Here is a 13,421-nt window from a genome sequence, read left to right as displayed (position 1 = left end):
GGCAAGAGAAAGTAAGTGAGCTGAGGACCAAAAGTACTCTGTCTGGTTGAGACTTCCATCCATCCATCCATCCATCCATCCATCCATCCATCCACCCACCCACCCACCCACCCACCCACCCACCCACCCACCCACCCACCCACCCACCCATCCATCCATCCATCCATCCATCCATCCATCCATCCATCCATCCATCCATCCATCCATCCATCCATCCATCCATCCATCCATCCATCCATCCATCCATCCATCCATCCATCCATCCATCCATCCATCCATACCTATGACAGTGACTTTGGCCTTGCAGAAGTCTGTCCCGGCAGAGTTGCTTGCCTTGCACAGATAGTCTCCCCCTGCGCTTTTGCTCACTTGGCTGATATTCAGACAAGGCGTTCCGCTCACAAAGGTGATCTTTGTGCTGGAAGTGGACCTCAGCTCCCGCCGGTCCTTCATCCAGATGATGGTGAGTGGAGCGGTGCCAGTCACATGACATTTAAGGCTCAAATTGTCACCCTCACTCAGCACTAGCGGCTGCAGTGGGCTGTCAAATTTTGGAGGCACTGTGTTTTCTGAAAGAGCCAGCGGAGAACGAGAGCGCATCGGCACAAGCTGACGCCAAGTGGACTTCAAAAGAATGGAAAGACAGACTGTACCTGAGCTGGTGAGAGAAACCTGGGAGGAAGCCTCCCCTCCTTCCCGGTCAGAGCCCCGGCGGGTGTACCCGTGGGCTGCGCTCAGACCTTCAAGACATGAAATCAGCACCAAATGATCCTGTGTCTGTGTTACATGACAAAAGCGTCGTACCTGAGACTTGCTCCTGGACCTGGCTCACAGCCACCCTCTCGTGCATCGTGACTGCAAGGGCACAAAGGCAACAAATGAATAGCACTACGGCGACAAGTAAGCAAGTGATGTGTGGGTGGCTTTTGGAAGAGAAGTGCTGGCCGTGTAGGTGCACAATAGTGTGGAAGAGAAGCATGCAGATGCCAACCTGTAGTCACCAAGCCGCACTCGACATCCTCGGCCGAGCTTTCGAAAGACAAAGAGCCCGCTTGTCCGCCTTGGACCTTCTTAACGGGCGAACGGCACACGGGGCCGTCACCTTTGCTCGAGTACCACACGGAATCCCCGATACTCAAGCCTCCATAAAGCCAAGCGGCAAAGGGGGCGGGGATCCCCTTGGTGGCGCAACATAGTGGGGGGTTGCGCTTGCGCACCAGCAGACCTCGGGGGATCCGGAGGAGGAAGTCGGGGCGCCAGCTGCACGGGCGGCTGTCGGGAAAGCTGCTCAGCGAGTACAGCTGTGAGTACGGAGGCAGGGATCCTGGCTTTTCTGCCGTCTTCTCCGGGTCCAAGCTCACCGGGGGAGCTTTTGTGTTGTCCCTGCCGGCCTGTGAGGCCGCGTGCACAGAATCTGTCGCAACGGCGCACTCGCCTTTGACATTTGCCTCTTTAGCTGGATAAGAATCATAGGTAGGGAGAGTCATTAGGCTGCTGCCACTTGTTAGTCACACTTTAGACACCTGTTATCAACTCACAGAGGACACACATTGGGCCGGTCCATAGCGCAAGCACGCTTAGCGTTATATATATATATATATATATATATATATATATATATATATATATATATATAGAGAGAGAGAGAGAGAGAGAGAGAGAGAGAGAGAGAGAGAGAGAGAGAGAGAGAGAGAGAGAGAGAGAGAGAGAGAGAGAGAGAGAGAGAGAGAGAGAGAGAGAAAGAGAGAGAGAGAGAAAGAGAGAGAGAGAGAGAGCGAGAGAGAGAGAGAGAGAGAGAGAGAGCGAAAGCAAGAGAGAGTGAGAGAGAGAGCGAGAGCAAGAGAGAGCGAGAGAGAGAGAGAGAGCAAGAGAGAGAGAGAGCACGAGAGAGAGAGCAAGAGAGAGAGAGGCTAAACAGATAGATACTTTCTTGATTTATTGTCACTACGTCCCACATGATTCTGGGTGGCAAGAAGCAAAGCGTTCCCCAACGGCGGTGGGGGCTCGGGGGAATGGAACAAACAACGGACAGAAGATGGCTGCATCTCTTGGGGTCAGCCCAAGTCACTCACCTGTTGCCACCCAGAAGCCCTCCCCCCACCCATTGCTGAAAATCATACTGCACACATCTGCCAACTTGCATTTGTTACGGACACACAAACGCCTGCCAGCATCTTGATGAGTTAGTGACACAGCTGGGTTCCAAAAGGCGACAGCAAAGGCCTGGGTCAGTAGGTTGGGCGGGTGAGGTTAGCAAGGCGGGGCTCGGCCCCGCCCAGCCTCGCCCGGCCCGGAGGAGACTTAAGAGAGACAACAAGGAAGCGGGTGGAGCACTGGCACGTACAAGGAAGGCAGCGTGAGAAAAGAAGGAAGAAAGAGTTCGCACCTTCTACAGTGAGGCGAGCGGACGAGCTGCTGTGGCCGTGAGAGTTGGTGGCCGTGCAGCGGTATACGCCCTGGTCGGCCAGACTCACGCTCTGGATGACCAGGGACAAGAGTCCTCCCCTCTGAGAGCTCTTTGCCCGCTCCCTGAGCAGGTTCTGGCCATTGTGGTCCCAAACCACCCCGATGAACGGCTGCCCGTCAAAAGAGCAGCAGAACTCGGCCATCTCGCCGCTCTTGACGCGGATGTCCCGCAGCTCCATCAGCGTTCGGGGCTTCAGAGGCGCCGAGATGGGAAGGCTGCGCTCTGAGCTCTCCGTTTCCACCACCTCCACCGTCCGCCAAGACACACTGGAGCTCTCAGAGTAGGACTTGGTAAACTCGCTGAGGCTCCGAGTCTCCAGCCTTTGACTCAGCTTAGCCTCGGCCAAAGTGCTATCAAAGGCATTTTCATCTGGGCGGTAAGAAAGAGGACAGACAGGGGTTGTTAGGTCAACACACTGTCGACGACGTCCGGATCGGCGAGCGGAGGAGGAGGAGACGTGACGACGCTTTTGTCAATCGTGCTCACAGAGCTTCCGCTGGCTCTCTGACCACGCTGCATGAATCTGAAATTAGAGGCTAGCTGTGTCCTGGCCCAGACGAGCAAAGAAAAGAGTTGGGATCGGTCGGAGCTGACGTGCGGCCGCCGACCTACGGACTGAACGACGTTGCGTGGCTTCATCTTAATGTCTGAGCCATGCGTGCGCAACTGTACTTCTATCCGTCCGTCCGCCCGCCCTGGAACGGTAGTGATATTCTAATTGATCACAAGCAGAGTGACAAATTACGTTCGGGAAAGGTTTGCGGCTGGATTGAGGACTCGAGTGCATGGAAGCCAGTCATAAGGAGAAAAGAAAAAAGGCAGGCAAAACAAGGTCGCTAAGAGAGAAAGTCCAAAATCAGAAGAGCCAGAGTAGCTAAAGCGAGAAAAGCCGCTCGGCTGGGCTGACAAGACGACGCGACGGGCCGACAAGGAACCGAAGAAAACAGTGAACCGAGTGCAAACAAAATGACCGGAGGACGAGGACACCACAAGGACTCGCAAAAAGAAGCCTGGAGAAGGTTCCATGTGGTCCACGTGCCAGGATGCACCTGGCTGGCCTGGTCCTCACCAGGACAAATCGGCTGTACATCTACATATCTTTAGGAGCTCAGTGGGCGTCAATCCTGTGTGCATGGCAGTAGAACAACCTAGGCGCATCACTGCCTCGGGAGTCAGCCCAGTCCGTGTCGTCGTGCAAATCTGCGCACTACTAGAGACGAGTACGAGGTAGTGGCCCTCGGGTTGCTCTTCGCGCATGGCCGATCCAAACAGACAGCGAGTCGCTTTCAGTCATTCTTCGTTTCAGTCGTTTGAGTCTCATTGCTGAGAGCGAAGGAGAACGCAGACGCACCTGGAGCCGATGCGCTCCAAGAGCAGCAGCCTGCACGTGCGTGCAGGCCGACAGCTCTCGGCGCTCACAACTCACCGTCAACATAGAGACTAGCTTCGCACATGACCGTGCCGCCCGAGTTGCTGGCGACGCACGAGAACTCTCCCTGGTGCTCCGGCGCCACGCTGGAAATCCTCAACTGGCAGACGTCTCCCAATCGAGACATCCGAAAGACCTCAGATTGTTTGAGCTCTCTGTCGTTCCGCCACCAGCTGATTTGCAAATCTGCAACAGAAGCAGCGAGGTCAACAAGCCAGCCAGAATGGGTACAAAGCATGAACGCAGCGCGGTCTGGTACGGCCCACGGGAGCGAGCGCGGACAAAACAGCACAGCGCAGGTTGTGCAGCAGAGCACGGCAGGCCAGTCAGATGATATTGAAGTCGTCATCGTCGTGGGCTTTCATTTTCTTTCTTGAACGAGACTACTGCAAGTGATCAACTCAGAGTCGCACCGTCCTACCTTCCCCAGACACGCGACACTCCAGTTGGGCTGCGTGTCCCGCAGTCGCCAGGGTGTCGCTCATGGGAGAAAGCAGAACCGGAGCAGGCACCTGGGGCGCGCCTTCTTCAGGAACTGCAAGACAGACAAGAAAAGCAACCACTTCATCGACCGGCGACAACAGATCGGACCGGACCGGATGCGGCTGCGGGCTTGGCGGCGACAAACGGACGAGTCCGGACGGCCGACAAACCTTCCACATCCAGCGATGCCGAGCTGGCGGCCTCTCCAAAGTCATTTTTGAGCTCGCAGCTGTAGATGCCGGCATCCGCTGGGAGAACCTCCGTCAGCAGCAGTGTGTGCTCGTCTTGGTCGTGCAGGAACTTGCAGGTGGCGCTGGCGCTCATAGCCTGGGAGCCTCTGTACCAGGTCACCCGAGGTGGCGGGAGGCCGCTCACCCGCACCGAGAAGCGAACCGATTTACCCGACGTGGCCGTCTGGGCTTGCATGGGCCGGAGCACCTGAGGGGCTTCGGGTACTGGGGACGGACGGACGGACAGAGGAGGGGAGCGCCGTTAGGCTGGCTCCACACTTCGAGACAATCGGCTGCGTTGAACGACTCTCTTTTTTTCCCTTCTGTAACGCAGCTTTTGGCTTGGCTCCCTCCATCCCCAGCCCAAGGGGAAGTCAGTCGCGATCAACTTCAAGAGGCGGCGCCCTTACGTCGCACATGGAGACTGACGGCGCTGCTGGAGTTCTTCCCGGCGACAAAGGCGTACTGGCCAGCGTCGCTCCTGTAGGTCTCGGCCAGGCTGAGGCGATGGAGCTTTCCGACGGCGACGTAGCTGAAGCGTCGGTCGCCCGCCAGCTGGATCTCCGTCTCGTTTCGCAGCCAGCGACCCTCCACCTCGTCCTCGCTCACTTCAAACTCCAGCACGGCCGTTTGACCCTCCACAACCTAAAAATGGAAAAAATGATGAACGGAAGACGGTCGGGCTGGGCTCGAAATGTGGTCGGTCGCCCCTTTTCGACTAAACTCGGAGTGGCAAATAGAAAACTTGAAGCGGGCCTGCCTCATCACTCAGTGGAAATTCCTTTTTCAAATTCTATTCATCGCCGAATGGACGCCGAATCGCAAGCTGCAGCCCCGGTCAAGGCCCGCGGGAACGTTTGACGCCTTTGGCCTGGCCCAAAAGCAGAACACTCACAGTTACGTTTTTACTGGCGGGCTCCGAGATCTCGATGTCCCGTCCCTCCACTGACAGGTTCCCCTTGGACACGCTGGAGCCGGCTACAGCCGCGTACTCTCCGGAGTCAGATAGGCGGACAGACGGCAAAAGCAAGCGGTGCACAAACATCTCGGAGGTCATCTTGTATCTGCGGAAAATGTTTGCTCAACACGACTTTTCGGATGTTTGTTTGCTGGACGAAGGTCACGCTGAGCTACCTGTCGGACGGCTCCAGCTCCTGACCGTCCTTCATCCACATCACCTGGACGCTTGCTTCGGACACCTCGCATTCAAAAGTTGCTCTCTTCTTCTCTGTGATCTTCAAGTCCTTCAAGTGTTTGCGGAATTCAACCACACGAGCTGACAGACAAAAACAAAGTCAGTGCACTAAATGCGGGGCAATTAAACAGCCTTGTGTCCGGCACGGCACGGCCCGGCCCGGCCCGGCACGGCCCGGCCCGGCCCGGCCCGGCCCGGCCCGACGAACAGTCGGCGTCAGTCCGATCAGGACTCTCGGCGACTAGACTGTCGGTGGGTAGCTGCGTTGGTTCGTCGCAGGCTTACCTTCCACGTAGAGCTTTGCGACGGTGAGCGATTGTCCCGCGGCAAAGGCGTACTCTCCGCTGTCCCCAAAGTGGACGTTCCTGATGCTCAGCGTGTGCGTCTGCTGCTTCCGGCGAGCCTGGCATCGGTCGCTAGAGCGGATCGCCACGCCATTCTTCAGCCATCTAGAGGAGATGCCCTCGTGGTTGACCCGCACCTCAAACGTGATCGTATCCTTCTCCTGAGCATTGACGTCCTGAAGCGCAGCCAAGATGACGATGGCTGAAAAGGGTGAAAAAACGCAAGGCATCACCATGGGCCTTTGGCAGCTCGCCGCCAAGTCTGCCCTGTCGGCGGTCCGAGCGGAACGTATCGACTGCCACGTGAAACTGGGATTCTTGATACTGCTCAAAGAGATGCGTCATTTTGTTCTTCCCAGCAGCCTGCGCTCGAGATGACGTTTGACGTGGAACTTAGAGGATTTTCATCAAGCCATGAACAACAACCAGGCTGCCGTGAGCAGGAACAGTCCCGAGTTCACCTTGCCAACCGTATGCGTTGCTTCACTTTCTAGCTCGGCGACGCGTACGTTTGGTGACCGTTACGCATTGTGAAAGATCAAGAATTACAAAGAAGTAGAAGCAAACGTTTGACAACTCACGGCTGACGGCGAGCGTGGCCGACACGCAGTCCTCGCCGCACACAAAGGTGTACTCGGCCGAGTCGTCCCTGCCGGCGTTGAGGATCTTCAGCTGGTGGAGCTTGCCCTGCACCGCCATACGGAACTTCTCGCTCATCTCCATCTCCACGCCGTTCTTCAGCCAGGCGGACGGCACGTTGAAGTGAGACACTTCGCACTCGAAGGTGGCCTCCTGGGTCTCGGCCACCGACGCGCTCTCCGGGGGTTTGGTCACGCGAAGAGCTGCGGCGGAAAGGGCCAAGGTCAACCGCTAATGCTAAGCGAGAAGCCGAACGTTAGCTTTCTATTGTATACGACACACGGTCTGGCTTTCCACCAGGTTCAGCTTGCGGAACTAGACCGACACACAAACATGTCCGCATGCACGCCGCCGAGTGCATTCGGTGGTGGCTTGGCACGCTTACACTCGACGGTGAGGCGAGCGCTGCAGCGCAGATGACCAACCACCGCCGTGTACTCCCCCTCTTTGCTGCCGTCGACGTCCCTAACCACCAACTTGTGTGTCTTCTTCTCAGAGATCATCCTGTAGTGTTGGTCGCTCTGCAGTTCCTCATTGTTGAACAGCCACTTGACGGGAACGTCGTCCTCCGAGATGGTCACTTCGAACGTGACGGCGGCGGCTCCCAGGAGCGATGTGACGTCCTTGGGCTTCTTCAGGATCTTGATGGCTGTGAGGAACATGAGTTGCAATCAAAAGGATTCAAAGAAGACGTTGCACCACCGCGACTAGCCAAAACGAAGCGGCAGTCTTGCCGACTTCACTGTATGGGAGAAGACGGAAAAAGCACTTTGAAAAGGACAGCAGAAGGGTGTGCCTTTTGCCACCCAGGGGAATGCGCCGCGCCAAGTGCTTACTCTCAACGTTCAGCCTGCCACTGGCCGAAAGCTTGCCCAGCTTGAAGGAATAAACGGACTCGTCGTGTGCGGTGCAATCGTTGATCTTCAAGGTGTGCACGGTGCCGCTGACGCTGATCTGATATTTGTCGCTTTGCTTGATCTCCACTCCGTTCTTGATCCACTGTGCTCCCCTTACGTTTTCGTGGGTCAGTTCCAGGCTGAACATGGCGTCTTGTGTCTGGACCACATTCAAGTTCTTCAGAGTCTTCCTCACCTTCACGGCTGTGGAAGAAACAGAAGGTTTGTCCCAGCATTGGACTGGACCGGACTTAAGCATTCCTGGCCCAAGGTGACCTTCCTAATCGGACTGGTACCTGTCAATAGGTGGATCCAAGATCCATCCATCCCTCACTCCATCCCTCACTCCATCCCTCACTCCATCCCTCACTCCATCCATCCATCCATCCATCCATCCATCCATCCATCCATCCATCCATCCATCCATCCATCCATCCCTCCCTCCCTCCCTCCCTCCCTCCCTCCCTCCCTCCCTCCATCCCTCCATCCCTCCATCCCTCCATCCATCCATCCATCCATCCATCCATCCATCCATCCATGGTCAGTTACCTTCGACTTTGAGATTGGCCGAGGTCTTGGAACTTGCGATCTGGTAGGCGTATTCTCCGACGTCACTGGCTTTGGCGACGACGATGATGAGGCTTCTGACACGGCCGTTCACCCGGCTCAGGACGTTTTCGTTGAAGTCCACGGGCTGGCCGTCTTTCAGCCACTGTCCTTCCGCCGACGGGTTTGCGACCTCGCACGTCAGCTCGGCCGTCTGCGAGTCAGCTACCACCGAGTCCTGAAGAGGCTTCTTGATAGCGCCTCCTGGTGACAGGGGAGATTGCCATTAGCTCCGCCACATCGACTTTTGCCACGTGAGGACTTGGAGAATTCCAAGGCCCAGCAAAGTCATACCAGAAACGGTGAGCAGGGCGGCACATGTCTTCTCGCCGGCAGCAAAGGCGTACTCGCCTTCTTCGTCCTTCATGGCATTTAGGACCGTCAGCATGTGCGAGGTGTTCTTGGACTCCATCTTGTATTTGCTTCCGGCTTTGAGCGGCTGCCTCTTGAAAGTCCAGAAGGCGTCGATACCGGGGTGAGACACTTGCACTTCAAAAGTCACGTTCTCCGACTCGGCGCACGTCCTGTCCTTCATCGGAACCACAATTTGGACAGCTGCGGACAGCAGACAGTCCACGTTTGAGACATTTCTCTTTCGACAGCACAGCTGAGCCGGAGCCTATGGTAGCTGGCTTTGGGCAGGAGACATGCTATACACCCTGACCGGGCCAGCAGCCAATCACGGAGGCGCACGCCAATTACCCTCTCACAACAAATGAATGTATCATTATCTCATCTTTTCACACATTCGGACGCGCCTCGCAAAGAACAAAACAACGGCGTCAACGAGCGCGAGCTTCTTTGCGCCACTTACTCTGCACAGACAATCTGCAGCCGGTGTCGGCTCGGCCCACCGCCAGCTTGTAGTAACCTTGGTCTGAGGCGAAGGTCCTGCTGAAGACCAGGCGCTGCTTGGCTCCCTTGGCCACCATCTGGACCCGGTCACTGGGCGTCAGCACTTGGTCGTCGCGATACCACTTGACCGAGCTGATGTCCTGAGCCGAGATCTTGGCCTCCAGAACCATCTTGGTGCCTTCAACCGCGCTCGTGTCCTTGAGCGGGACCAGGATGCCGATTGCTGCGATGCCAGATGTTATTTGGCGAGCGCACGCACGGTGAAGAACTGTGGTGAAGAACAGCAGTGAATCAGCATACTTACTGCGGATAGTCAGCTTTGCAGCGGTGGAGATCCCCTGAGCGGGGACCGCAAACGTATATGCGCCACAGTCGTCCTCCCTGGCGTCTTCAATGAGGAGCTTGTGGATGTGTTTGTCGACGACCACGTGCACCCGGTCCGAAACGCTTACAGCTTGTCCGTCCTTCATCCAGGTACCTTCCACGTTCCCTTGAGAGAACTTGACCTCCATCTGAGCAATGTCCCCCTCGCAGACAGTCAGATCAGCGAGAGGCTGCATCAGAGTGACAGGGCGAACTGAAAGAGAAAAGGGGCGCCGATCACCTTTCGCTTTCCACCGGAGGAAGCAAAGTGCGGAGCGACAACTTGACATTGGGAAGGTGGGGACGGGAGAGAAGGGTGAGATCAAAGGGTGACTTGCCAGACTCCTGCCAGACTCACATTTCATCTTGAGTGACGCGCAGGTCTTCAAGTCACCCACCGCGAAGGAGTACTGTCCCTGGTCGGCTTTGTTGACGTCTTTGACGGACAGGCTGTGACGTCCACGCCGCGATGAGATGACGTGCTTGTTGCTCGGGGACAGCCGCTTGTCTCCAAAGAACCAGGCGCCCTGGGCATCCTCACGGGAAAGCTCACACTCAAACTCTCCAGAGTAGCTCTCGGGCACCTCGGCACTCTCGAGGGCTTTCAGGATCTCCAGCGGGGCTCCTGAAATGGCAAATTTGCACCTTAACCGACCCGCGCCCCGACGACTTGACATCGTAGGCCTCTGTTGTGGGTCGGCCCATGAAAAGGTGAAAAAGTGCTCCACCTGATGTTTTCATGGAGGAAACCCACCTTCAACGTTGAGCTCGGCGCTGGTCCTGACGAGGTCGTCCTCTACCACCACGCAGGAATATTCGGCAGCGTCTCTCATCTCCAGCATGAGCACAGACAGGAAGTGGACTTTCCTGTCTGAGTGCATCCTGAACTTGTCTCCGGAGAAGATCTCCGTGTTGTTCTTCAACCATTTGACTTTGACGAAGGGCTCGTTGGTTTCACACTCAAAGGTGGCCATGGTGTCTTTCTCCTTGGCGTCGATGTGGTCCAGCTTCTGTGTGAAGCTGATGACTTGTTTTGCTGCAGAGAGAAAATTCGGGTCACTGCGAGTGGGAACTAGACTAAGCCAAGAATAGGAGTGGCATCCGCAAACACATCAATATAGCCGGCGTGCGAGATCGGTCAGAGCAGAGGTGTGGCTCATTTTGGGTCCCAACAAGAAAAGGCATCTTGCCGAATAGCAGTTGGGAAATGCCAGAGGAAAAGCAATCGGAGCTACCAAAAGCCTCGTTGACCGCAAACGGAGACGGTTTTGGAAAGTGCGCATTTGCTGTTGCTCACCGTGTCCTATTCGAGTCTCACCTTGCACCAGGAGGAATGCGTGACTGGAGGTTTCGCCAGCGGAGTTGGTGGCTTTCACCATGATGCTGGCCGAGTCCTCCGCCCGGACGTCTCTGATCACCAGCTCACACACGTGATCTTCGGGCCAGAACCAATAAAGGCGCTCAGTCTTCTCTAGCTGAACGCCATTCTTGAACCACTGGCATTCAGGTTCGGGTTTGCCGACGACCCGGACTCGAAACTTGACTTCCTCCCCTCGTGCTGCGGTCTGACTCGAGATGCGCTCCAGGATTTTGGGAGCTTCCATGCTGGCCGACACCTTGAGCCTTTCCGCTTGAAGCGGTTTGGCAGCCGTTTTGCTTGGCGCAGCGTCCTCTTTTTTCTTTTCTTCCTCCTCCTTGGCTCGATGCAGGAGGTCTTCCTTTGTCTTCCTCAGAAGATCCTCGTAGGAGTCGTCTCGCTTACGAGACTTGAGTTCCACTGCCGTGATGGACTCGTAATAGCCCTCTTCTGTCCTGCGCTTGAACTTGCTCCTCAACTCCTCCGATTCCTCTGTGGCTTTTTCACGCACAATTCTCTGGGCTTTCTTGAGCTTGATGATCTCTTTCTGCCGACTGTCTTCCGGGGCTTGCTCCACCCTCACCACCTCAAATAGAGTCTTTCCAGCTTCGGGTTGAATCTCAGGCGCTCTGGGCTCCGGAGCCCGGCGAAGATGCGTCCTGAAGTCCTCCTTCTTCTGAATCTCCAGTTTAACCGTGTGCTCAGTAGAGCCCAAGTTGTTGTCCGCGGCCACCCTGACCTCGCCCGAGTCGTAAGACTTGACGTCAACGATCTCCAGGTAGTAGATGCCGTCGTAACGTAGTCTGTAGCGCTTGCTCTTGCGGATGAGTTGTCCGTTGAGGTACCAGTTGACCTTGGGCGCAGGGTAACCGGTCACTCTGCAGCGGAATCGAGCCGTGTCGCCTTCCAGCACTCGCGTCGGCTCGGGAAGCAGGACGATCTCGGGTTTGGTCTTTTCCGTCTGCTCGTCGGCGCCGCTCACCCCGGCCGGTCCGCCCTCGTGAGCCAGGCGCTCCATCTCTTCCAGCCGGTGCGCTCCCTTCCTCCCCTCGGGCAGCTGGCTCTCCTCCACCAGCCCCTTCTCGTCCTTGACGATGAGGGTGGCCGAGTTCTGGTCCACTCCAAATTTGTTGCTGGCTCTGCAGGTGATGACGCCGCTGTCTCGCGCGTACGCCACCTCGTAGTCCAGACTGCAGTAGCCAAATTCGTTGATCATGCGCAGCCGGTTGGCAGCCTCCAGGGGCTTGCCGTCGTGGAGCCACTCTACCGCCATGGTGGGGTCGCCGATAGGGGTCAGCCTGCACTCAAAGTGGGCGGGGCCTAACTTCTTCATCCGAACCGAGGTCAGCTTCTTCTTGAACTGCGGTTTCTGTTGCTTCTCTTTGTCGTAAAGGTCTCCCTCCTCCCACTGCTCTTGGCCGTAGCGGAGATGCAGGGGCTCTAGCTCGGGGGCGGCAATCTCTTTGGCCTTGTAGGTTCCTTTGGTGATGATGAGCCTCCGCTCCGGCTGCGGCTCGGCGTAGTCCATCTCCACGTTGACTCTGCAGCGGGTGGTGTCCCGGCCAGCTTTATTGATGGCCGTGGCCGTGTACCACGCGCTGTCGGAAGCCGACGCCGACGGAATCTGGAATCTCGCTTCTCCTCTGGTTCCTTCGATCCTGGAACACAGAGAAAGCGTTTTCCCAACGATTGGAGAAAGTCGGGCGCAGTGACGACAATTTGCTTCGATCCTCGGGTCTTGGAAATAAACTTTGTGCTTCTTTGAGAAAACAACAACAATTGACAACACAGCGACAGTTCGGTTTCAGGGAGCAACACGAAACATACTTGATATGTGGATGCTTGTGAGGTGAGACAATGTCACTATTTTTCAGCCAGACGATTTCGGGCAAGGGGTTCCCGATGGCTCTGACGGCCAGTTCCACTAGAGTTCCTTTCTTCACGCTAACGTTCCTCAGCCTTTCTGTGAACCGTGGACGCACCAACATTTCTTTGGCTGGAAAACAAGCAGAAGATGGACAACTGAAGCAGCAACCACATCCAAAAGCAAGGTTACAAATGTAACTACAGTTCTATGAATCCCTCCTGACCGGCAGGACATCCCGTTACTCTGTGCTTTAAGCACCGCCTCCTGACGGTCAGCAGGGATGAAGTCGAACGAAAGGTACGAATGTCACTACACTTCTATGAATCTTTGCTGACCGTCAGGAGGCGGTGCTTAAAGCACTGAGTGACGGGACGACCTGCCGGTCTGCAGGGATGAAATAGAACTAGAAGACCACAGCAGGCAGGCAGGCAAGCGACTTTTACCATCCACAGTGAGCGTGACTGAGATGGATGAGCGTCCGGCCCGGTTCTGAGAAACCACCGTCCACTCGCCCGAGTCATGCGGCACGGTCGGGGCGATGATCAGGGACTGAGTGCCGTCCTCTTTAATCACGATCTTGTGGGTGTAATCACTGACCGCTTGTTCTCCTGTGCAGCAACACACACACACACACACACACACACACACACACACACACACACACATGTCAAGTCCGAGACGTCATCATCA

At 56.1% G+C, this 13,421-nt stretch overlaps 1 protein-coding gene across 3 annotated transcripts in view; it reads right to left on the bottom strand.

Annotated features, from left to right (window-relative positions):
• Positions 1 to 13,421, bottom strand: part of LOC125973801 (titin) — a 116,826-nt gene that overhangs the window by 94,240 nt on the left and 9,165 nt on the right. For all 3 annotated transcript variants that reach the window (XM_049728297.1, XM_049728299.2, XM_049728298.1), the window contains 24 exons: positions 13,175 to 13,339; positions 12,692 to 12,860; positions 10,826 to 12,522; positions 10,262 to 10,543; positions 9,866 to 10,132; positions 9,449 to 9,721; positions 9,104 to 9,367; positions 8,584 to 8,844; positions 8,233 to 8,493; positions 7,624 to 7,887; positions 7,173 to 7,436; positions 6,730 to 6,990; positions 6,090 to 6,350; positions 5,744 to 5,885; positions 5,505 to 5,673; positions 5,020 to 5,254; positions 4,550 to 4,834; positions 4,318 to 4,431; positions 3,894 to 4,082; positions 2,387 to 2,836; positions 992 to 1,456; positions 805 to 855; positions 654 to 740; positions 282 to 569 (listed from right to left, as the gene is read on the bottom strand). In XM_049728297.1, the coding sequence (XP_049584254.1) occupies positions 282 to 569; positions 654 to 740; positions 805 to 855; positions 992 to 1,456; positions 2,387 to 2,836; positions 3,894 to 4,082; positions 4,318 to 4,431; positions 4,550 to 4,834; positions 5,020 to 5,254; positions 5,505 to 5,673; positions 5,744 to 5,885; positions 6,090 to 6,350; positions 6,730 to 6,990; positions 7,173 to 7,436; positions 7,624 to 7,887; positions 8,233 to 8,493; positions 8,584 to 8,844; positions 9,104 to 9,367; positions 9,449 to 9,721; positions 9,866 to 10,132; positions 10,262 to 10,543; positions 10,826 to 12,522; positions 12,692 to 12,860; positions 13,175 to 13,339 (7,164 nt within the window). The remainder of the gene's footprint in view (positions 1 to 281; positions 570 to 653; positions 741 to 804; positions 856 to 991; positions 1,457 to 2,386; positions 2,837 to 3,893; positions 4,083 to 4,317; positions 4,432 to 4,549; positions 4,835 to 5,019; positions 5,255 to 5,504; positions 5,674 to 5,743; positions 5,886 to 6,089; positions 6,351 to 6,729; positions 6,991 to 7,172; positions 7,437 to 7,623; positions 7,888 to 8,232; positions 8,494 to 8,583; positions 8,845 to 9,103; positions 9,368 to 9,448; positions 9,722 to 9,865; positions 10,133 to 10,261; positions 10,544 to 10,825; positions 12,523 to 12,691; positions 12,861 to 13,174; positions 13,340 to 13,421) is intronic.

Source organism: Syngnathus scovelli, chromosome 8 (assembly GCF_024217435.2).
Source record: "Syngnathus scovelli strain Florida chromosome 8, RoL_Ssco_1.2, whole genome shotgun sequence".
Lineage (NCBI taxonomy): Eukaryota > Metazoa > Chordata > Actinopteri > Syngnathiformes > Syngnathidae > Syngnathus > Syngnathus scovelli.
Note: the sequence above shows the minus strand (reverse complement) of the source record. Positions and strands in the feature narration are given on the sequence as shown.